The sequence below is a fragment of the Idiotropiscis lumnitzeri genome, chromosome 3, assembly GCF_059441095.1.
Source record: "Idiotropiscis lumnitzeri isolate Australia: NSW breed Sydney's pygmy pipehorse chromosome 3, RoL_Ilum_1.0, whole genome shotgun sequence".
NCBI classification, from domain to species: Eukaryota; Metazoa; Chordata; class Actinopteri; order Syngnathiformes; family Syngnathidae; genus Idiotropiscis; species Idiotropiscis lumnitzeri.
The window spans coordinates 12,878,387-12,901,483 of record NC_142393.1 but is presented as its reverse complement, the minus strand read 5'-3'; the positions used below and the strand labels follow the sequence as shown (position 1 = coordinate 12,901,483).

Here is a 23,097-nt window from a genome sequence, read left to right as displayed (position 1 = left end):
GCATAGCAACAGCAACTACAATTGTATCCAAACCTATTAAACTCGATATATATATATATATATAGATAGATAGATATATAAAATATATAAAAAATATATATAAAATGAAGGCTACGACTCGGATATGACGTCAGGTACGTCAACAACACGGATATGACTCTATTTCCGGTCCAGCTGGTAATCACGTGATGTGACAGGTAGCAGTTATGGCGGCGCTGGGCTGACGAATAGCAAAATAGAAAAAAGGAAAAAACAGCTTGCCCCCCCACTACAGGAAACGGCTTCGTTAGCTTCCCTTGTCACCTGTATTCCCGCAGGGACCTGGTCAGAATGACGGCCTGATACGACTTCGGTTCCGAGACCCCAGCAATGCAGCAGAACCACCACCACCATCATCAACAACAACAGCAGCACCAGCACCAGCAGGCAGAGAATAGTAAAACCAAGAGTATGTTTCTGTCTCGGGCGCTGGAGAAGATCCTCTCGGATCGGGAGGTGAAGAGGAGTCAACACAGCCAGCTGCGCAAAGCCTGCCAGGTGGCGCTGGGTGAGCGAGCGAGCGAACCAACCGGTTCTATTCTGATTTGTTAATTCTTGGTTTTGAATTGGTGATCCATGTTTTTAATCTACCAGTTTAGCTAGCATTGGCAGCTGATTGGCCCTGTCTGTTGAGGCGCCTGCTAACGTGGAAAAGTGTCATTAATGTGCTGTCGCCTTAGTATTGATCGTGACTTCATCAATGGGACGCACGGCCTTTTCGACTCCACTCTCCGCTGTCATCGCGGGCATTTGCACGCTTGCGTCGGCAAGCTAGGCTAGGCTTGTCTTGCTAAACAGACCAATCACTGTGTTGTACGTAGCATTGTCACGCTGCCATACAGCCCAGTAAAACACACAGTCACAGAATAGCACTAAGAAACTTTTCTAGATTAATTATTTTTCCACTGATTCTGATTCTGCCCTCGTTTTTTCTGTAGCACATCAGATTTTCAGAATAGTATAAAATAAAATACGATAATATGAAATAAACTCCTATATTTAGTCATATCATGAATTAAGCGTTCGGTTCAGGTAATGGTGATATTTTTTTTTCTGAAACATCTTCACTATAAATTATAATGCCTGGTGAAATCTGTATCGCGCAGGTTGTTATCGCTAAAGATGAAAATATCTCAAATACCTGTCACACAAAAAAAGTGTTTTACTTTCCAACCGTGAGGACATTATTTCAAATTGACATTACGGAAAATGCAAAAACATAAATTGATTATAATGTTAATGTTAATGGCATGGTCCGTATTGTCAGAAAATCAGGAACAATGTTGATCATTCTTTTCCACACTCAAAGCCCGTGTTTACAAATGTCTAATTTTGCATCAGCATAAAGATATATATGCTTTGATAGAGAACTACTGAAATCAGAGAACATTTACTGTTCAAAAGTAGAAATTTAGAGGATTTAGACAATTTTAAAGTAAATAAGGTCTCAAAATGATCAATACACTATCAAAATAACTCTTGATTAATTTGATAATCTGCCACTCGTCGATTAATCGTTGCACCTCTTCACTAGAATAAGTCAATTGCAAAAAAAGGAGAAAGCAAAATCTCTGGTTCTTAGCTTCTCTGGAATTATTTTTCCACTTAGACTAATGCTACTGAAGTTAACAAGGGAGTCAAAGTACTGTGGGTCCATCAGAGCAGCATGTTTCTATCGCCACACACGGTAACATATCCATGTTGGCTCTTTTAATTTAGCCTACAATCGCTATTTAGAAAGTCTTGTAATACCCTTCCAAGTACATTGAAGTTGTAGTTAATTTGATCATGTTCACTGGTTGCACATGATTAGAATGTGCTCAACTGACATTCTTGCCACTTTCCGAAAATAATACAATCATTTACCACGTTTTTTTTTCATGTGCAACCGATGCACATGCTTGGATGAAGTAGCACATCTGATGTCAGTGGGAGCTTGATTTCATCGAAATGCACTGATGATGCCCTGAAATCGGCATAAACACTTGTTGTAGATTTAAACTGTAGCAGAAGCACTGACCGTTAAATATGCTTCATTAGACGTGTGTCTATTTAACAGCTTAAATAATTAATGATGGCAGCTATTAGTAATGTGAATTTTGTGCTCATTTAGACCAACGTGGGGGGAAGACTCAGCCTTGACCAACTTAACAGTCTGTGCAGTGTAATATTTATACTACTCACAGTATGTATTGTTGTTTACTTTGTGTTGTCATGGGCCATTTTTGAAATGTGTGGAGAAATTTACAAGGGCAGCCTCGGCATCTGCGCGTGCAGCTTGTTTTATGTGTTATGTCAGTGAAGACACACCCATATGAAATATACAGGTACACTGCCCTCTATAATTATTGGCACCACTGGTTAAGATGTGTTCTTTAGCTTCTATTAGGTAAATTATTATTTTTCCTAAATCAGATAGGACCAAAATAAAATGAAAAAAAAAGGAAAGTCAAGCCTTTAATTAAAGTGCATTTACTCAGTGGGGGAAAATTCCTTATTAAAAAATAATTATTTTACATCATGTGTGCCACAATTATTAGCACCCCTGATGTTGATACTTTATACAACCCCCTTTTGTCACCAATACGGCACCTAATCTTCTATAATGTTTCACAAGATTGGAGAATACCGAAATCGGGATATTCGACCTTTCTTTGCACAATCTCTCTGAATCATCCATTGTTTTGCTATATACATTTTCCTGAGCGGGGTAGACATGACAACTAAAGCCGAAAAATACGGTGGCGCCCTCAGAGAAAGTGGTATCCGAAATTCTTGATGGCCGTATTGCTCCTGGAAGACTGATTCAATTCTACGTGAAGGACAAAGTTCTTATATTGAAAATGTTGTCAAGCCTGTACATTTCCAGAATCTGTCATTCAAGTTATAATCCAAACCATATCATTATGCTGCTAGTTTTAAATTAACCAATCCTATCTTATTTTTCATTCCCACACTTAGATGAAATCAAGGCCGAGCTCGAGAAACAAAAGTAAGTGCACTCAAGCATTCACGTGTATATTATACTTGAGCGAACGTATTCCTGCCGGGCGATATCAATTCAAACCATAAATGCATATGATCCCGAAGCATTTCAAATACTTACAACCCTCTTTAAACAATGCCGTACCCCTAAAAAGTACAGTGCCGTACACAGTGTGCAATTAAGCATGGAGATATACAATGTATAGTTCTTGTGCACTCACTTTGACAAATTTGATGATTGTGATGATGACGAATAACTGACAGTAGTGGTTCAATCTGGTGTAAAACAACCAATATTTGACTGCACAGCAAAGCACACCAGCTCCATTGCCGATGCTCCTGGAGATTCCCCTCCCTGCTGGTGGTGAAACTCTGCTTCACTGTATTATTTACGCCTGTTGACACCCACCTTTTTGTCACCGCCCCTCACAGGGACGGCACAGTGGTCCCACCCAGAGCCAACTACATCGAGGCTGACCAATATGTGCTGCCATTTGAGTTGGCTTGTCAGTCGAAGTCCCCCCGTATAGTTAGCACATCCTTGGACTGTCTGCAGGTTAACACACACACACACACACACACACAGATGTTACCTGTATACACTATTCACAAACAGTCACAGATATTTAAATCACTGTCCCCCCTTTTAAAGGTTTTAGTGCGTTTTATGTCCATTCTAAAATTTCAATATGTAAGTGTACTCAACTTTTTTGGAGGCGCTTTGGTGTCATCTTGCCCAACCGTTTTACTTTGTCATTATTGGCTTAATTAAAAAAGAAAAACATGCTTTCTGAACCAAAGTGTTCGTTTAATACATTTATTTTAAATTGTTCACCGGGTAATATATTTAAATTTGAACTACAACTCTCTGTGTTGGTGGAGGGAGCACATACCACATCTAGCTCAAAAACTGTGCGTGTAAACATACAGATTGGATCCCATAGCTTAAAAAAATGCTGTTTGGGTCTTCATGGCAGAAACTAATAGCGTATGGCCACATCACGGGCAATGCACCGGACAGCAGAACCCCGGGCAAGAGGTTGATTGACCGCTTAGTGGAGACCATCTGCAACTGCTTCCAAGGCCCGCAGACTGACGAGGGAGTCCAACTACAGATCATTAAGGTATGTTGAGCTCCATTTTAACAGCACAGTACACTTGACTTAATTTTCATTTGATGCATTATTTCTTTGACGGCAGTTTTCAAAGCCAAATTTTGCTAAGTCCACACTTGTATGCATATTTAAAAAGAGGTGGGCAACATTTTGTGGTCAGGGATCACATTTTTTAAAGTGGCTAAGTTGGGGAAAAATATACATTAGTTAGCCAATTGCAATTTTGTTTCTAATCAAAACATCAGTACATAAACAGTCTCTCAGTGAAAATTTATTGCATTTTATTGCATGTTGTAAGCAAGTTTCTTTTGTAAAATACCAGTAGAATTGTGTAATTATTCACAAAATGTGTGGAAATAGTGCCCAGCCGTAGTTGAATAAATAAACACCCTCAGCCTCTATTTGTCGTAATACGATACTGGTACGCTCGACTCATCGCTGCAGCTTGCTCAAGTTGTGTTTGAGGGTATTGTGTACACACTATCAGGTTAGACAAGAGAAAAGTTCTGTAATTCCCGTTATGACAAACACATTGCATATGAATAAATATTTTTTGTCAACATCTTGCTTGTCATTCAAGTCTTATTTTTGAGCGGAATCCAACTCACAGGCAGCTAAAAACTGAATTGCCCAACTAATAGAAAGTGAAGAGAATGTAAGTGTTTTCACGCGTTTCAATTAGCGATTCACCTTTATCGACAAATGTCAATACCCACTCTTGAGGTCTGGATCTTCCCAATTTTCCTGGCTTTTTGGTACCGTCCAGTTTATGTTCTCTACTCTGGAATTAGTTTCCACCCGAGTTGGAGGAGACTGACGCAAACATATTTAATAGGGACCTGAACAAAATCTATCCGTCTTCTCCTTTTACTTATTATTTTTGTTGAACTCCATCCAGGCCCTTCTAACGGCCGTGACCTCCCCACACATTGAGATCCACGAAGGCACCATCCTCCTCACTGTCAGAACCTGCTACAACATCTACCTGGCCAGCCGCAACCTCATCAACCAGACCACCGCCAAGGCCACGCTCACTCAGATGCTCAATGTCATTTTCACACGCATGGAGAACCAAGCTGTCAGTCCGCTTTACAACTTATCTAACCTTGACAAATGAAGTTGATTAGTAGCCCAGCCCTTGTGGCACTACAGCACTTCACAAAGTTGTCAAGATGTCAGATATTCTCCTATGATCAATGTCGGTTCACATTTTGTGTCTACTTCAAGGCTTTGGAGGCTCAGGAGCAAGAGAAAGATCGGCTTCGTCTCCCCCAAAACAACCCCTCTCCAGTCACCCGGAGATCTGGCTCCCCTCGGTCCGACCGGACGCCCACCCCGGAGCCACAGAGCTCCCCGTCACCGGCAGCCAGTACTCCAGATATCAACGCCATCAGCTCAACACCACCACCTCCGCCTGACCTGGACCTAGACACACCAACCGTTAATGGAGAGTCAGAGAGAAGTAATGTTCCCCAAAAATTCAGTACGTAGCCACAGAAGGTCCATGTGACAATGTAAAATCTTGTCCTTTTTTTCCTTGCAGATTCAGTTTTTGAAGATGAAGGCACCGAAGCGCCTCCAGGCGAAGTCGTTGAGGAAGATGGGGAGGTTCCAGTAGCACAGACTGAAGAGGATGAAGGAGAACAGCCACCTCAAACTGGTCACAGCACTTTTTGTTTTTCTTCCGTTTTGTGTTGTTCTGTCTTCCTTGTCTTTTTAGTCTGATTTAAATGTGCGTACAGTATAGATTCTGTAAATAGACAATGTAATCTGTGTGATTTATATTCCAACGCACACTATAGACCGCATTTTACTGTAAACCGTTGTGCAGCTGTACCTCGACTTTGACAATACCGCTCTTGGCCTCTCCACTTATTAGACGACCACGCTGCCGAGCACGTCTCTGAGCAGGCACAAGTTGCTGTCCCTAAAGCCGGTGGCGAGGCACCACAGATGAACGGCATCATCGAAGACCGCTCGTCTGTTTCTTCAGCGGACATGTTGGTGAGTCACATTTCAGTGTAGTTACGGAAGAATTGCTTTGTTCCTTTTGTGTTATCTGTTTGATAATAACCTCATTAAATTGTTCACTAATAAATGTGCAAATGCTTTCTTTCTATGTTCAGGATGCTGAGGCCCTGCAAGGACCCCACAGCGCGTCCCGTTTCTCTCATATCCTACAGAAGGACGCCTTCCTGGTGTTTCGCTCACTGTGCAAACTTTCAATGAAGCCCCTTGCAGAAGGACCTCCGGATCCAAAGTGCGTAAGAAGCAAGCTAACTAACTATATGACTACTGATTTTAAATACTATTATTAGTAGTATTATTATAATGCAACTTCTCTACATTGGCACACCTCACCCTTTTCTTGCTGTTCTTATTCTCCGGTCCAATAAATTAATCTCCTTGGCCAAGAGGTAAATACAAGGAGTGCCTTGTTCTCCATTATTTGTTAACCCGCCTTGTGCAGACTGATGCGTTAAAATGCGAAATGGTCTTTGCGCTTTCATAAGGGACTATTTTGTGGAAACCTGTCTGACCTGAACTAAAGGTGATTTCCAACAGGAATTAAACTGACACTTGATTGGGTTTAATGTTGGCATTTATATTATAGGTATGTATGTATGTAAAAATGACATCACTACTACAATTTACCTCTCTAAAAGACTCTAGTGATTTAAGGGCTTTTTTGGGGATGAGATTTACGACAAATCGGCGCACCTTCTTTTGTGGCTCGGCTTATCTTTTCCATCTCAGCTATCCACATTACAGCAGGGAGGCAAGCATTGTAATGTCGCTTGCTTTGTCACTTGGGTCTTCTGGAACTCAATCGAAATTTAAATGAACATTACTACTCTTGTCTACTCCAACCTGTGAAAATGATGTTTACGATTTAAAATTAATACTAACTTTGGAAGTTTCAAGAAATGTGACGTGGGCTCTCCCATCTGAATACTTTGTGATGTTTCATTTAACAAATATGGAAAATGTTCATGTTTTACTTGGCCATTATGGTGTTCTAAGTTTTCATTTGAATTTTCCAGCATTGCAAATTTGGCAGAACCAACAACAATAAAACAAGATTGTTGTGTAAATGTACGTGGTATATGTACTGTGGTTGCTTGAAATGGACACCAAGTGCTTCATCCCTCTTACACGGCTTATAGTGTCTTGCCATCTCTGGTTACTGTAACTTTAACCCTAGGCTATTTGTTGTTGTGGATCATGTGGTCATGGTCATGTGGATTATCAAAGTAAACTGAGCCCAGAAACCCATAGCGATCGTAATAATCTATTGTGAAAACCCCACTTGTTTTAAACGGTGGAATACTCTAAACACCAACTTCATTTGTTGGTATTGAGTTTGACGTAAATCACACTCAAATATTGGGTGTTTGTCACTTGAGATGTCATCACGGTCTCATTTCCATTTTGCTGACATCATGAAACATTTTATTTAAAAGACAGTTTAATTTTAGCTGACCTGATTAAAACAACGGTCATGTAATTGCCTACATTCCGAGGATTCACATTTGTTCTCTGATTCTTATTTTGTACAGATCACACGAGTTGCGGTCCAAGATTGTGTCGCTGCAGCTGCTGCTCTCTGTGCTGCAAGGCGCAGGGCCAGTGTTCCGCACCCACGAGATGTTCGTCAACGCCATCAAGCAGTATCTTTGCGTGGCTCTCTCGAAAAATGGCGTCTCCTCCGTGCCCGAGGTGTTTGAGCTCTCCCTGGCCATCTTCCTCACGTTGCTCTCGCATTTCAAGGTCCACTTGAAGATGCAGATTGAGGTACATGGCACAGTGTGACGGCGCCTTGCAAACTGGCATTATGTCGCCATATTTTTAAAACTATTTCTAATGTTCTGTGGTTCAGGTGTTTTTTCGGGAAATTTTTCTCACCATCTTGGAGACGTCGACGAGCTCCTTTGAGCACAAGTGGATGGTCATTCAGACCCTAACACGAATTTGTGCAGGTATGTGTCTCAATGGGTGGTGGGCAAAATATGACACGTGTGCCGTTCCATTCTGTAACATAATTAAGACTGCATACATTTTATACCAATAAATAACTTTCTTTATCATAAACATGGCAGTAAGGCATACACATACAAAATTCCGACAATACTCACGTTGACATTTTCTGCAGCTTTAGTTGGCTGTCAACCTCTTCATGACATCATCACTCAACTACCTGTGCCACACTATTGTCGCCTACATTTTGCTGAAGATAATGTATTTGCATGTTTTTCCTCTCCAGATGCCCAGTGTGTGGTTGACATCTACGTGAACTACGACTGTGACCTCAACGCCTCCAATATTTTCGAGCGCCTTGTCAACGACCTGTCCAAAATAGCAATGGGCAGGAGCGGCCAGGAGCTGGGCATGACGCCTCTGCAGGTACACACTGTACTTGTGGTTGGCTGCTCTGATGAATTGCACACACTTGAAAGATGATGAATAAAACTAGTAACTAATTTGTTATAAAATAGCAATTATTTATATAACGTAACATATATGTGAATTGGAATGGCTGTTTTTCTTTGGGGGTGTTTAATTATTCAAGCGCAGAGAGGAGCGTTTTTGTACAAATTATTTTTTTACCATGTGAAATATTACCTAGTTTTTGTCTTCATTAAAGTAATAATTACATTATAATATCTATCCATCCATTTTTCTATGGCACCTGTCTTCATTAGGTTTGCAAATGAGCTAGAGGCTAATTTTGGCCGAGAGGCAGCGTACACACTAGTCAGTCACAGGGCACTTCCAAACAAGCAACCACTCACACTTGGACATGCACACCCATGGACAATGTAGTCTGCAGTCAAACTAAAATAGTTTTTGTAATGTGGGTAAAAAAAAACATACAAACAGGGGGCTGGAGCAGAGATTCAAACACAGGACCTCAGTGAGGCAGACATGCTAACCACTCATGCTACCCCCCAAAAACAATTTTTATAATTATTAATAATATGTAATACTATTTGGTGCTATATTACTGTCTGATGTATCCCTCAGGGGGAAAAATATGTGCGCTAGCACTTCATACAAACGGCCATTAAAGTAACCTATTGGCATTTACACATGGTAATAAATGACAAGTTATACATGCAAATTCTAACAGCCAGTTAGACTACACAGGCTATGAGTAGCCAAGGTAAATAAAGCTACCTCTGTTTGAGGTACAATTATACTGATCAACAAATTATTACTACATTTTATAATTGTAGATGCAATTTTCCTAAATTATTTTTTGTACTGATTCTGTCCTTGTTTTTAATCATTCTAATAATAATAATAAAAAAAAATCTAATATTTTTTGTAATATCCTTAAATTAATGTTTGGGGTCCGCAATCAGTGATTTTTTTTTTTTTTAACTTCATGAATATAAATTACATTGCATAGTAAAATCTGTGCTGCTCAGGTTTTATAGATCAAAATTACAAAGACAAAATGACAATATCTCAATACAAGTAAAGCAGTTTTTTTAAATCAGCAAAAATAGGTTTAGGGATGCATCAGGCCATCTCTGATTAAAAATTACTGTTGATCAGTGTTATTTAGTTTCCTATTAGAGCACAGTCCACAATACGCAAAAATGTGTGTGAAGTTTCTGAAATATTAGGAGTAACAGATTAGGGTATTTTTGTGTTCTTAACAGTTTATTGCTTCTGTGGTGTCAACAGGAGCTCAGCCTGCGTAAGAAAGGTCTGGAGTGTCTGGTGTCCATCCTCAAATGTATGGTTGAGTGGAGCAAGGACATGTATGTCAACCCAAACCTTCAGGCCAACCTCGGTAAGTGTGTGGGCTCTCTCTCCTCATTCAATCTGCAATTTCCTCACAGATTTTGCTAACTTGAGCCCTTTTTGTGTTTGTTTTGCAGGCCAGGATCCTCCATCTGAGAGCGAGTTGTCCGAGTTGAAGCTTCCAGAGCAGCTAGCAGGACGTCGAGACAGCGTCAACTCCTTGGACTCCACAGTCTCGGCCAGTGTGTCGATTTCTCAGGCGGACCACCCGGAACAGTACGAAGTCATCAAACAGCAGAAGGACATCATCGAGCATGGCATTGAACTGTGAGCCTTTTGAGAGATCAAGTTGAAGTTCAGCAAATGTGGAAGTTGATTGATTGTCTTGGTTTCCCCCACCAGCTTTAACAAAAAGCCAAAACGGGGTATCCAGTATCTGCAGGATCAGGGTATGTTGGGTTCCACAGCGGAGGACATTGCACAGTTCCTTCACCAGGAAGACAGATTGGACACAGTAAGCAACATGTGGATTTTAGATAATAAATTTAATCTAAGTATTGTCATGCTAACGACCATGTGCCTACATTTGTAGACCCAAGTGGGCGAGTTCCTGGGTGAGAACATAAAGTTCAATAAAGAGGTGATGTACTGTTACGTGGACCAGCTGGACTTCTGTGGGCGGGACTTTGTCTCGGCCCTCAGAGCCTTTTTAGAAGGATTCAGACTGCCGGGGGAAGCCCAGAAAATTGACAGGCTGATGGAGAAGTTTGCTGCCAGATACCTCGAATGCAACCAGGGGTGAGTTTTCTACAATACGCATGAGAGTAATGTTATGATTTTGTCACAAGTCCTATTGTTATTTGACTCACTGGTGTTTTGTCTTTCTTTTTTCAGACAAACTTTATTTGCCAGTGCAGACACAGCTTATGTGCTGGCGTACTCCATCATTATGCTCACTACAGACCTGCATAGTCCTCAGGTAAAAATGACAGTCATTAGATTCATTACAGTATAAACCTCTTGTATTGTTTTTTTTTGTTTTTTTTTAACGTCTCAATGAAAAGGTAGAAATAATTCCACAAATACCCCGAGTCTTGGACACAACTGCCTTAAAACAGTGTGTGCATTTTCTTCGTTAGTCCTCATTTGCTCGTTTTATGCACATTTGGACTCACTGTTACTCATGTATTTAGGTGAAGAACAAGATGACCAAGGAGCAGTACATTAAGATGAACCGCGGAATTAACGACAGTAAGGATCTGCCCGAAGAGTATTTATCCTCCATATATGATGAGATTGCCGGTAAGAAGATAGCCATGAAGGAGAGCAAAGAGTTCTCAATCACACCCAAATCAACCAAGCAGAGTGAGTATTTTTTCCGGATCAGCGTGTCACATCTTTGCTAATGATCCACTTTGGCAAACCACATTTTGTCTCACTTGAGGTGTAGCCAGCGAAAAACAGCGTCGGCTGTTGTACAACATGGAGATGGAGCAGATGGCCAAAACTGCTAAAGCTCTGATGGAGGCAGTCAGCCATGCTCAGGCGCCCTTTTTTAGCGCTACACATCTGGAACACGTCCGGCCCATGTTCAAGGTCTGTGATACTGGTATACTGTTGTCTTGTGTTCTCATTGATATGGGTTTATCTGCAGTTAGATCCAAAAGTATTTGGACGTTGATAGAGTGATTATGATTTCAACACATCATAACATAATCGATTTAAAATAATGCAAATCAACAAGTGATTGAACTGAAGGCAGCAAATGTAAGTGTAGCATCTCTAAGGAGGCGAAAACTCACTATTTAGGATGTCCTGCCCTCTTGACTCGTAAAGCATTTTCATCCACTTATTAAATTGAGTTCATCAAAATGGATGGACAGTGTCTGCGCTCTATTGCAGTTCATTTGCACCGCTGCTATATTGCTAGATTTTTTTTATTTTTTTTATGGGTTTTTACAGTATGCTTCACAAGGAAACCAACAGTCACCGATGCATTTTTCAGTCATATAATGAACTCTGGGACAATATTCAAACAAAGTGAGCTCATTAATTGAAAAGCTGCTCTCAGTACAGCTCTCATCCAGACATGAATGGAGACTTGCTGACGTTACACGGCGCCCCTCTAGGCCCATCCTCTTAAAGGCGCATGCATCTACTCAGACACTACAACAAGTGCAGTGTTTTCTCTACATTTTTTGCTTTCAATTAGTTTGTTTGGGTTCATATATGTTTATGTTCAGAAAGTGTTTTAATATGTTTTGATGTGTTCAAAGCATGTGTGAGGGCTACATTTTCTATTTATTTTTTTAATTCTATGGTCTCTATCACAGATTGTCACCTTATGCAGGTGGGCTTGATATGGAACTCCCACAATATTTTAGTGAATCCCCTTAAATTATAACTGACTCTATGTTTAATTGTTTTATTTCACATTTATTTCCTTTATGCTGGCATTATCTGACTACGACTGCGCTAAACTGAGTCGATCGTCTATGTAGCATTGTTAAAACAGCAACACACATCCTGAAAAACCTGGAAAATAATTGCCCAATTCCAACAAGGAAATAACTGTTAACGGATAACTGGAAATGATATGTTTTTGTCAGCAATTGTGTATTTTGTTATTTCAGTCCACATGTTAATGCTTTATTTTTTAGACGTAATTCGGCTCGGCTTGATGACAAAACTATTCACACAATCTGTGTAAATGGAAAAACTGCAAGGTAAAACCTCAGAAGAGCACTTCTGCAATTTATGATGGAGCAGTGTAATGTGGTGTGTAGGATGTGCTAACCTGTCTGCCATAGTGTAGCTGCTGAAAATTCTTTTAAGAGGCGCATACAGAAAAAGGTCAAGATGGCTCTTTTGCATAGCCCCTTTACATATTTGACAATAGTTTGTGCGCAGTTCTGATCCTATTTGAAAATGAGCTATTATTTCCAAATTCCAGCTGGCATGGACCCCTTTACTGGCAGCATTCAGTGTGGGCCTTCAGGACTGTGATGACCCAGAGGTGGCGTCATTGTGTCTGGAAGGCATTCGATGTGCCATCAGAATCGCCTGCATCTTCAGCATGCAGGTAAAAAATTCTCACACAGTCCTTGATTTGAGTTGGCAAGCGCATTTGGTAACCGACGTGCATGGCTGTGTGCAGCTGGAACGGGACGCCTACGTTCAGGCCCTGGCCAGGTTCACCCTGCTGACTGCCAGCTCCAGCATCACTGAGATGAAGCAGAAGAACATTGACACCATCAAGACCCTGATCACTGTAGCACACACGGATGGAAACTACCTGGGCAACTCCTGGCATGAGGTCAGTCAGTGTGCTTACTTGGTGGTGACCACACTTGATTGGGTATTTGATTTTATTCCCATCAGAAATGTTACGACATCTTTGTTATAGATTTTGAGGTGTATTAGTCAACTGGAACTCGCTCAGTTGATTGGCACTGGGGTGAAGACGCGCTACATATCAGGGGTGGTTCGAGACAAGGAGACCAGCATCAAGGGCTTACCTTCTGGCACCGAGGAATTCATGCCCCTTGGACTTGGTAAGTTACACAGATTTCAAAATCTAAGGGCAGGTCTTGGCTACATTATATCACTTCGCGAACATATAGGAGACTGTTTTTTGTAAGCTTTGCAAGGTATAGGCATTGACTAGTCACCGATACACAGGGATGGGCGATTTAATTTATATTCAATATTTGCTGTTTTTTAATGCCTGCTGTTGACAAATGAACAAATAAAGCCTACCTGGAAGTTTTCATTGTGGCATGTTCATTGTGTTGCAGGTAACTTAGTTGGAAATCAGGACAAGCGTCAGATGGCTCACCTCCAGGAATCAGTGGGAGAGACCAGCTCTCAGAGTGTTGTTGTAGCTGTAGACAGGTGCAGCTTAACTCTTAAATGATCACAATTGTAGATCTGCTAGTTCATCACCTTTCACGTGCACTTTTGTGTACTCTTTCCAGGATCTTTACAGGTTCTACCAGGCTGGATGGAAATGCAATCGGTGAGTGAGAAACTCCCCTTCCCCTTGTGCGACCACTCGCACAGTCGTGCAAGTTGCTCATCAACTCTTCTGCTGATTCATCTTCATGCAGTGGACTTTGTGAGGTGGTTGTGCGCCGTGTCCATGGACGAGCTGGCCTCGACACATCAGCCCAGGATGTTTAGCTTGCAGAAGATTGTGGAGATCTCCTACTACAACATGAACCGCATCAGGTTGCAGTGGTCTCGAATCTGGCAGGTCATTGGGGACCATTTTAATAAGGTCAGTGGGTCCTCAGGTAGACCCTTATATACTTGAAACACTATCGTTCATTAAGAGTCTTTCACCAATCAATATTTATTTATATCGTACTTTTCATACAAAATGTGCAATTTAAAAAGAGCCTTCACGTTCATAGGCCTATCGTACGTTCCATGCATTCCATTCCACATTGGTCAGCTGGAGACTTGATGACACGGTGTGGCAATTTGATTCTGCAGTTCTCTAGTGCATAGTTAAGATGTCAAATTACTGTAGTAATGAAGAAAAAAGAAAAAGACTAGCATTTACTCTGTGACACAATAAAACTGATCCATTATGTGTTTGGTGATTGGCTGCTTTTTAGGAAGGGGATCTCGACGTGGCTATGTTTGCTCACTCCTTAGCAATTAAAAATTAAAACGCTCTTTCAAGCATCAATGCTTGTACATAGATTCAAAGTAATCTGAGTTTTGGAACGAAACAGCACCCATTTTGTGTGTCCGCTGTAGGTTGGCTGTAACCCCAATGAGGATGTAGCCATATTTGCTGTGGACTCATTGAGGCAGCTCTCTATGAAGTTCTTGGAAAAAGGAGAGTTAGCGAATTTCCGTTTCCAAAAAGATTTCCTCAGGCCTTTTGAGCACATCATGAAGAAAAACAGGTAAAGAGTGTTGCAGTATGATTGTGAAGGTGTTATTGTTTGACTTTGACATTCTTTCAAACATTGTCCATGTCAACTTAACAGGTCTCCCACTATCAGAGATATGGTGATCAGGTGTGTGGCACAGATGGTCAACTCCCAAGCTGCCAACATCCGTTCAGGCTGGAAGAACATCTTCTCAGTATTTCACCAGGCAGCCTCCGACCATGACGAGTCCATAGTGGAGCTTGCTTTCCAGACCAGTGGCCATATCGTCTGTGAGTTTCTTTCATTTGGTGCACGTGCCGAAAACCACTCATTTCCGACCACTGTGCTTCAGCTTCAATTTATTGAACATGACAAAGAGTTAAACACAAATACAAAATGAAATCATTCGCAAGGAGCATGGAGAAGACTCACTCTGAACCAAATATGCGGTAAATGACCAACCCCAGCTCGATTTAGAACCCTCTCATATTAGGTCACGTCCTCTAAAGATACACAACAACACACTAATACTGCAATATGTGTGTGACTTTTCGCTTAATTACATTTGATAAAGCAAATGCATTTCTTTACAGCCTATGTGCTGTAAAATATTTCTATTGTAAAATGCGTGCTTTACTTCAATAAAGGTTGAGAATGCAGTCCTAAACCTCTACCCCTTTCACATTGCCCTTCCCGGCGGTAGAGTTTTATTTATTTTACATTTATTCCCCTCCTGTGCCTTTCCGACACCTTAATGAGGCGAGACATTGCCATATTTGCTGTGCACACTGCTGTTGTAGCTTTATGTATTCAGATAATTACTGTAGATGCGCTCATTGAGAATTGCGTTCAGCACATCGTTTATAACTAAACGCGCTAACGGTAACAGGCAAGAAGGCGAACGAGGGTATGCTAGAGTTGTGTGTTAAGATGCTGCATAGCACAGTCAGCTCTGCAAAGGGTTTTTAATGACATCCTCCTGGTTAATAACACTGGAGACTGTGTTTGATCCAGTGGACCAGAGTATTTGCTTATTTGCAGCAACAAGTAGGCATCCATTTGGCAGGCAGTACTTTTTGAGTTAGGGTTGCTCTGAGTCGCACTCTCTCATATGGGTGTTCTAAACTGACAGGGTGACTGTTTATATCACTTTTTTTTTACTCTTTTCTTCCTCCCTGATCCATTGTTCCTTCCATCAGTGAATACATTCCGGGAGCACTTTGCTGCTGCAATCGATTCCTTCCAAGACGCTGTAAAGTGCCTGTCCGAGTTTGTGTGCAACGCAGCTTTCCCCGACACCAGCATGGAGGCCATCCGACTCATCCGTCATTGCGCCAAATATGTCTCAGAGAGGCCACAGGTAGGCTTCGCTTTGCTCTACTTTACTTTTCTACCGCACATGTACGTACCCACACCACATGTCCTTGTGACTTATCCAGGCTCTCCGGGAATACACCAGTGATGACATGAACGTCGCCCCCGGGGATCGTGTTTGGGTTCGTGGCTGGTTTCCTATCCTGTTTGAGCTGTCTTGTATCATCAATCGCTGCAAGTTAGATGTGCGGACCAGGTATGAGCTAATGAGGCCTGCTGGAGTTTTGGTTCATATTCTGTGTGTTTTACTGCGGCCAAGAAGTCAAATGTCTATACTGGCAAAAGTTTGGATGCCTAAATCTACAGTATTTCGTTTACAGTAACCCGTGGTCCCCTGTGAGATTTAGGACCAAGCCCTGATATGAATATCAAATATGTGTGATAATAATTAAGAACTCAGGATGTGCCACAAATAGTATCATTCATTTAGTTAATTTTACACGCATGCATTTTTATTATTACTGCTTGTAATACAAATTTGGGGACAACAATGTGAACCTGTCTATCACACAGTATTTCCAAAATACGTTGTAAAATGTTGGTTTTGTATAAAAAATGAGAAATTCTTTGGGAAGGCGTGATTGTTAACGCTTTTAACTAAAGCATAACAATGTGCAAAACACGTTATTGAAAATTACTATGTTCTGCAACTGTTGAAATTTAATATGCGACAAACTGTTAATCATTGTAGCTTGCTGTGTCATTCATAAAGTTCTATCATCTATGGTTAGCATTTATTCACATTAACAGGTTATAATTATCATTTGAAACCTAATTGGTTATTGCTTACTTTCTGCGCATATTAACTGTTTCATTTGGATAAATACAATTCAATTCAGCATACAATGTTGCCAAGACAATTTAAAAAAAAAACAAAAAAAAACGCATTCATTGTTTGCTCCTGCCAGAGGTCTCACGGTCATGTTTGAGATCATGAAAAGTTACGGCCACACCTTCGAGAAACACTGGTGGCATGACCTCTTCCGAATCGTCTTCCGTATTTTCGACAACATGAAACTCCCGGAGCAGCAGACAGAGGTGGAGTGAATTGAAGAATCTTTAATATTTTATTTGGTCTAAGGCTTTACTTATATCCGTTGCGTTATTGTATTATCTTCAGAAAACTGAGTGGATGACGACAACGTGCAACCATGCGCTGTACGCCATCTGTGACGTGTTCACACAGTTTTATGAACCTCTCAGTGAGATCCTGCTGGCGGACATCTTCACGCAACTCCAATGGTGTGTCCGGCAAGGTGGGTATTATCCTTTTGCCAAGTGGAATCACTTCTAACGGTCGGTACAAAAAGTGTCCACCAATCTGAGCTCATTGTCTCTGATCTAGCAGTGCTGTATTTGCGCCAAACATACTTTTTGGAAACCACTGTATGTAATAATGGCTGAAGACCTTTTCACCGCATTGCTTTTCTCCTCTATTCCCTCAGACAATGAACAGCTGGCTCGCTCTGGAACCAACTGCCTGGAGAACCTGGTGATTCTCAACGGGGAGAAGTTCAGCCCCGAAGTGTGGAACATCACCTGCTCGTGCATGCTGGAGATCTTTCAGAACACCAGCCCTCAAGTGTACGCCAGACAGCTACGGAATACCATTTCCACAAAATAGAAAATGTCTTTGCTCAATGCTGAGTGTTGTTCTTCCTTCATCAGCTTGTTGACATGGCGACCCGCTGGACAGGAGGACGACGCGGCTGACGTCAAGCACTTAGTAAGGATGTGAACAAACTAGTCTCAAATTTAAATGGGAAATTTTTAAGGCGCGTGGCATTTAAAGCAGGGGTTGTCAAATTTACAGAGAAGACATTTTTTCAATCACTCCATCATAATCCTAACACCAACAGAACTGTTTTTAATTTTTAAAATACTTTACAAGAACAAAGACTTATTTTGTCAAGATAAAAAGTTATAAAAAAATTTTCGCGACAATGTCATTCTTAGAACTTTATTCCCTCGTAATATTACAGTTTTTATCCTGGAAATTAATTGGGGAAAAAATGGGGGAAAATTCTCAACAAAAAAAAAGGCCTTTAAAAAAAATACTTTATTCATGTAGGCATGTCAGATTTATGTGACAATGTGTCAATCCTATCAGGGCTTTTAATTGAGCCCAAACTATGATATACCCAGTCTCTATTTTGGTATGCAATTTTTGCAAAGGCATGATTGGGTTTGAAAACCACTGCTTTAACTTGTATTTCCAGGATGTGGACTTTGACACCCAGTCCCAGAGCAGCTATGACAGAGCTCTTTCGGAGAGGGGACACAGCCAGATGTCCAGTGATGACACCTGGAAGGGCAAGTCCAACGCTCGTGAGTAAACCAAATGCCCAGACTCTTGCCGAATTCCTTTTCTGGTTCAGGGGAACCTCCAAAATAGGACTGTATTTTTTTAATTATGCATTGAACTAGATTTATAGTGTTACATATTTAATGTTATTATTTATTGTATGTTATTGTTTGTTTATCGTTCGTTTGAGCTATTATTGTTGTTATTGCAATTCAATATTAATAATTCGTTTTTCATATTCTCTCCCAGTGGAAAGTGATTTTTCTTTCTCACAGGTCTTGGATGTGTTTCTCTCCTTGCAGGAGTTTCAGACCACAAGTTATTTGCAGGTCTGCTCATCAAATGTGTGGTGCAGTTGGAGCTAATCCAAACCATCGACAACATTGTCTTCTACCCGACGACCAGCAAGAAAGAGGATGCCGAGAACATGGCTGCTGCCCAGGTAGGCAACAGCACACAAATAGCAACAAGAAAAATAGCAAGTAGAGTAGGAACAGGCAGTGAACCATGAAACCACTGATTATTATTACCAACACTAATAGAAAAGTACTTCCAGAGCAAATATTAATTAATCAGAATCAAATTGCCCTTTATTGTCATTGTACTCAGTGTACGATATTTGGAGAGCTCCCCTCTCCAGTGCAATATAACAATAATTAAAAATGTTGACATAAACTTTAATATGCAAGAAAGGAGACTAAGATTTTATAAATGGTGTTCACCATTTTTATGTAGAGCAACACACTAAATGAATCAAATATAACAGATTTTTACTACTTAGGTGATAAGCCAAGGTTTTGATTTTTTTTTTTTCCACTAACGATGTGGGATCAGTGGCTTTGCGGGACTGTCAGTCATGGAAGTAACTGTGGTTGTCATCCTGCCAGCGAGACGCTCTGGAAGAGGCGCCGGCCGACGTTGGCGGTCCAGGTTCGGATCAGGGAATGTACAAACACATGACCTCGGCTCACCTCTTCAAGCTACTGGACTGTCTGCTGGAGTCGCACACCTTCGCCAAGGACTTCAACTCCAATAACGAGCAAAGGACGGCCCTCTGGAGAGCAGGTACGTCAACAATCTCGTTGAGTATAAGGTGACGCAAACACTGATGTCTTTGCAGAGTTTCTCAAAAAGCACTGTGATTGGTAGATTTTTGTCTATGTATTTTTCCCTTTGAGTTTCTCACCACAGTTTGAGGACCATGGTCATTCCATACCTTAGAAGTCCAACTGTAGAGGCGGGTGTTACGAATAATCTTGTCTTCATATGCACATAGCCAATGGAAATGTCTAATGTGGTGTTGACAGGCTTCAAGGGGAAGTCCAAGCCCAACTTGTTGAAGCAGGAAACCAGCAGCCTCGCCTGCAGCCTGAGGATTTTGTTCAGAATGTACTCGGATCCCCAGCTGCGTGACTCGTGGCCCGACATCCAAACACGGCTGCTTCTGTGAGTGCAACATGCTGGACCGCTTTGTTGCTAACAATGTTGCCATGTTTTGTTTCCTGACAGAATACAGTTAACAATATTGATCCTTTTGACATTAGCCGACGTGATGTACTACGGGGCAATACATATCAAGAAAAAAAAAAAGTTTACTAAGTGGAACATCTAAATGAACACCCTAATAGCCTTGAGCTGAGGACAGAAGTCAGAGCCCTGCTGTGGCATTAAACTAGAAATAGGGCCATAGATACTGTATCTTTTGATAGTTCTGTTGCAATTACATGAATAATGAAAATATTGTAGGAATAAAGTCAGCATTTAAAGACAGCAATTTTATTAGATTTCATTCTTGATTCTTATCATACACCATTTTTTCTAAAAATGTCTATTTTGACTGACCTTTTTAATCAATTAACTATTTTGTATCATATACAGGAACTTTATTCTCATGTTACAACTTTTCGTCTACAAAATAGTTTTATTTTGATTGAATTCTTTTTTCTTAATAAATAGACTATTTCAAAATAACTTCAAACTTTGTTTATAAAGTGCATTACACATTTTTGACAAGAAAACTTAAATGACCATTATCGTAACATTACAATTTGTTTTCTTAAAAGGACTAGTGTATGTAGTATTATAACTTATTGTGAATTGTTGAAATATTATGGCAGTATTTTTAAATGTGACTGTCTTAATATTAAAACTGTTTTATATTTCATATTTTAATTAGATTTCAGAATTAAATGAATATTTTTAGAATATCTCTTGAAATATTTCTCTTAAAGTTACTTTTTAAAAACAAAAATAAGTTGTTTGAAATAAAACTTGAAAATTCTAAAACTAGTATTCTCAATGATGACTGCTGTACTATTACTAATATTTGTCAATAAAACAGACTTTTCTGTGTGACTTCCCACATGACATTTTTTTTTTGCTTTAAAAAATCTTTTGGGCTATTGACCTGGTAAGTTGTTCCTTGTGACTTTATTCACATGTACTTTAACAACAACATCAGTTGTATATTATGGGATGCGCGTGTTCTCAAATGACATGTTGTGCAGCTTGTGGCTTCTGCTCGAGTGTTAAAGTGATGATAAATAACAACCAACTGTTTGATTTGCATCAACTGCTCTTACCTCATGTTGGTTGAGATGCAATGTTTTTTTTTGTTTTGTTTTTGTTTTTTTGCCATCTGGCTCATCATATTTGTATGAGCAACAAGCTGTGCCGTACTGGTGATTTTTGTCACGCAGCTGCTGACTCATGGAGAATATTTTGACCAATGAAGCTGTTGCCGTGACCTACTACTTAAGTCGCTGTAATTTCGCTGCAATCTCATGCTTTGCTCATGAAAAAAAAAATAATGACAGATCTACATTTGAATTATTGAGAACAATGTTGTTGTTGCTGCATTGTCAGGGTGTGCAGTGAAGCTCTGGCCTACTTCATCAGTCTCACGTCGGAGAGTCACAGAGAGGCTTGGAACAGTTTGCTGATGCTGCTGCTCACCAGGACACTCAGGCTGCCTGATGACAAGGTACGGACACACACACACACTCACACGCGTGCACACTGTCACTGCCACACACAAACATACAGGTTTAGAGTATGACACCGACACACATTCTCGCTATCGCTGTCTGTCTGTTTTCTTATGCATGTGTTTGTGCACGTTTCCCCTGCTCCAGTTTAAGCCACACGCCTCCTGCTACTTCTCGCACCTGTGCGAGATGATGCAGTTTGACCTGATTCCAGAGCTGCGTGCCGTCCTGCGGCGCTTCTTCCTGCGCATCGGCGCCGTCTTCCACATCGCTGCCCCGGGGGCACCGCGAAGAGATGGTCCTTGAAAAGACACTCCACCCTTCCCTTTTTTCCTTCATTTGTCCCATTGAAGAAGCTCACTGTGACCAGTAGTTTGCTGACTCATTATTCATCTCGTACTGGTCATGACGCCATTACACCAGGGGGTGTAATTGGCTGACAAAAAAAAACTTGACTAAAGCTACTTGGTTAAAGGAACTTGAAGGACTTTCCACCTGCTCTCTCTTTTGGCCGCTTGTGCCTGTCGGGAAAAGACCATTTGTGAGTCAGCCGCCCTGCTATCCCACTCTCTGCTGTCACACTGCAGTGTTCAGCATTGGCTTGTTTACAACAGTGTTGCGTCCCAACTGTGCTAGTCTGTTCCTTTTGTGGACTTCACCATTTCTTCCCATCTGCCTCCGCAATTGCATTGACTGGACCTGATAAGACGGTCGCTTCACTTCGTTTTGCACATCTGTCGCTGTCAGATTTTGTCCCAAAATGCAATGTTTAAAGAAAATGATGTTTGTAATTATTTAAAGTGCATTTAAATATTTTTGGGGAGAATCATTCCTTTCCCTGTCATGATGGATGTCTAAATTTCTTCCCTAAAAACTAGGGAATCTATAAATATATATAAATATATACAGCAAATGCAAAAATGCAGACTGTCACGTTTGCAGTGTAAGATTCAATGTATGATATACTCTGGAGTTGAAAATGCAATGATGGTTCTATTATGTTGTGATGTTATCTTTGAGCATTTGAAATGATCAATAAACTGAAATTCTGATCAGTTTAACCTCAATACCGGTCGCTTTATTACAACGATTACCTTCAGTCGCTGCAAACCTCATATTGTCGCCGTCAGGCAGAGAACTTGTATCTCCAAGTATAGTCAATTTAATATTTTTCATAAAATTATATTAATCTTTACCTATGACACCTGTTATTTTTATGAATTTTAACCACTTTAAATGACTTTTGAATTCTTAACTCAGAGGTGTTGTAAAAGTCTGCCTCTTCCTTCACTGCTGGAGCCGTGCAGAATTGTCACCTCAAGATTAAGACTCGATGTTTTTAGACAACAAGTGGGGGGAAAAATATTTGGTTCTGATGTTAATGGTCAGCCACAAAGGTAAATTTGAGCAGATTAATTTGTTGATTAAACTTCTTAGTCAACTCATAGTTTTATTTCTTGCATCACTCATCAAAGACCTTTGCCAAAGAGTTTGGAAAGATGATGTAACCAAACTTGTTGTCAATAATTGTTTGATACTCAGTTGAACCAATACCTTTCTTGGTTCAATTAGAATCGGCATTTAAGTCCTCTTGATCATACAAATCACATTCTGATTTTCAATTCCTGACAATTCGTCAAAAGTACAACAGA

General features: G+C 40.6%; 1 protein-coding gene across 1 annotated transcript; it reads left to right on the top strand.

The window, feature by feature from the left end:
• The first annotated feature begins 160 nt into the window (after positions 1-160).
• Positions 161-22,512, top strand: arfgef2 (ARF guanine nucleotide exchange factor 2). The gene is made up of 39 exons (XM_088290713.1): positions 161-547; positions 3,001-3,031; positions 3,457-3,580; positions 4,002-4,148; positions 5,038-5,217; positions 5,367-5,601; positions 5,683-5,799; positions 6,019-6,143; positions 6,266-6,399; positions 7,700-7,934; positions 8,020-8,119; positions 8,404-8,543; positions 9,834-9,942; positions 10,031-10,220; positions 10,296-10,407; positions 10,486-10,691; positions 10,788-10,872; positions 11,087-11,258; positions 11,338-11,489; positions 12,847-12,975; positions 13,051-13,209; positions 13,300-13,447; positions 13,691-13,787; positions 13,871-13,911; positions 14,003-14,172; positions 14,661-14,812; positions 14,897-15,069; positions 15,979-16,139; positions 16,219-16,349; positions 17,062-17,191; positions 17,274-17,409; positions 17,599-17,737; positions 17,822-17,879; positions 18,373-18,481; positions 18,761-18,900; positions 19,346-19,523; positions 19,766-19,904; positions 21,324-21,441; positions 21,593-22,512. Exons 1-39 carry the CDS (start codon positions 370-372, stop codon positions 21,749-21,751), a joined length of 5,439 nt encoding a protein of 1,812 aa, XP_088146839.1. The 5' UTR covers positions 161-369; the 3' UTR covers positions 21,752-22,512.
• Positions 22,513-23,097: the final 585 nt, after the last annotated feature.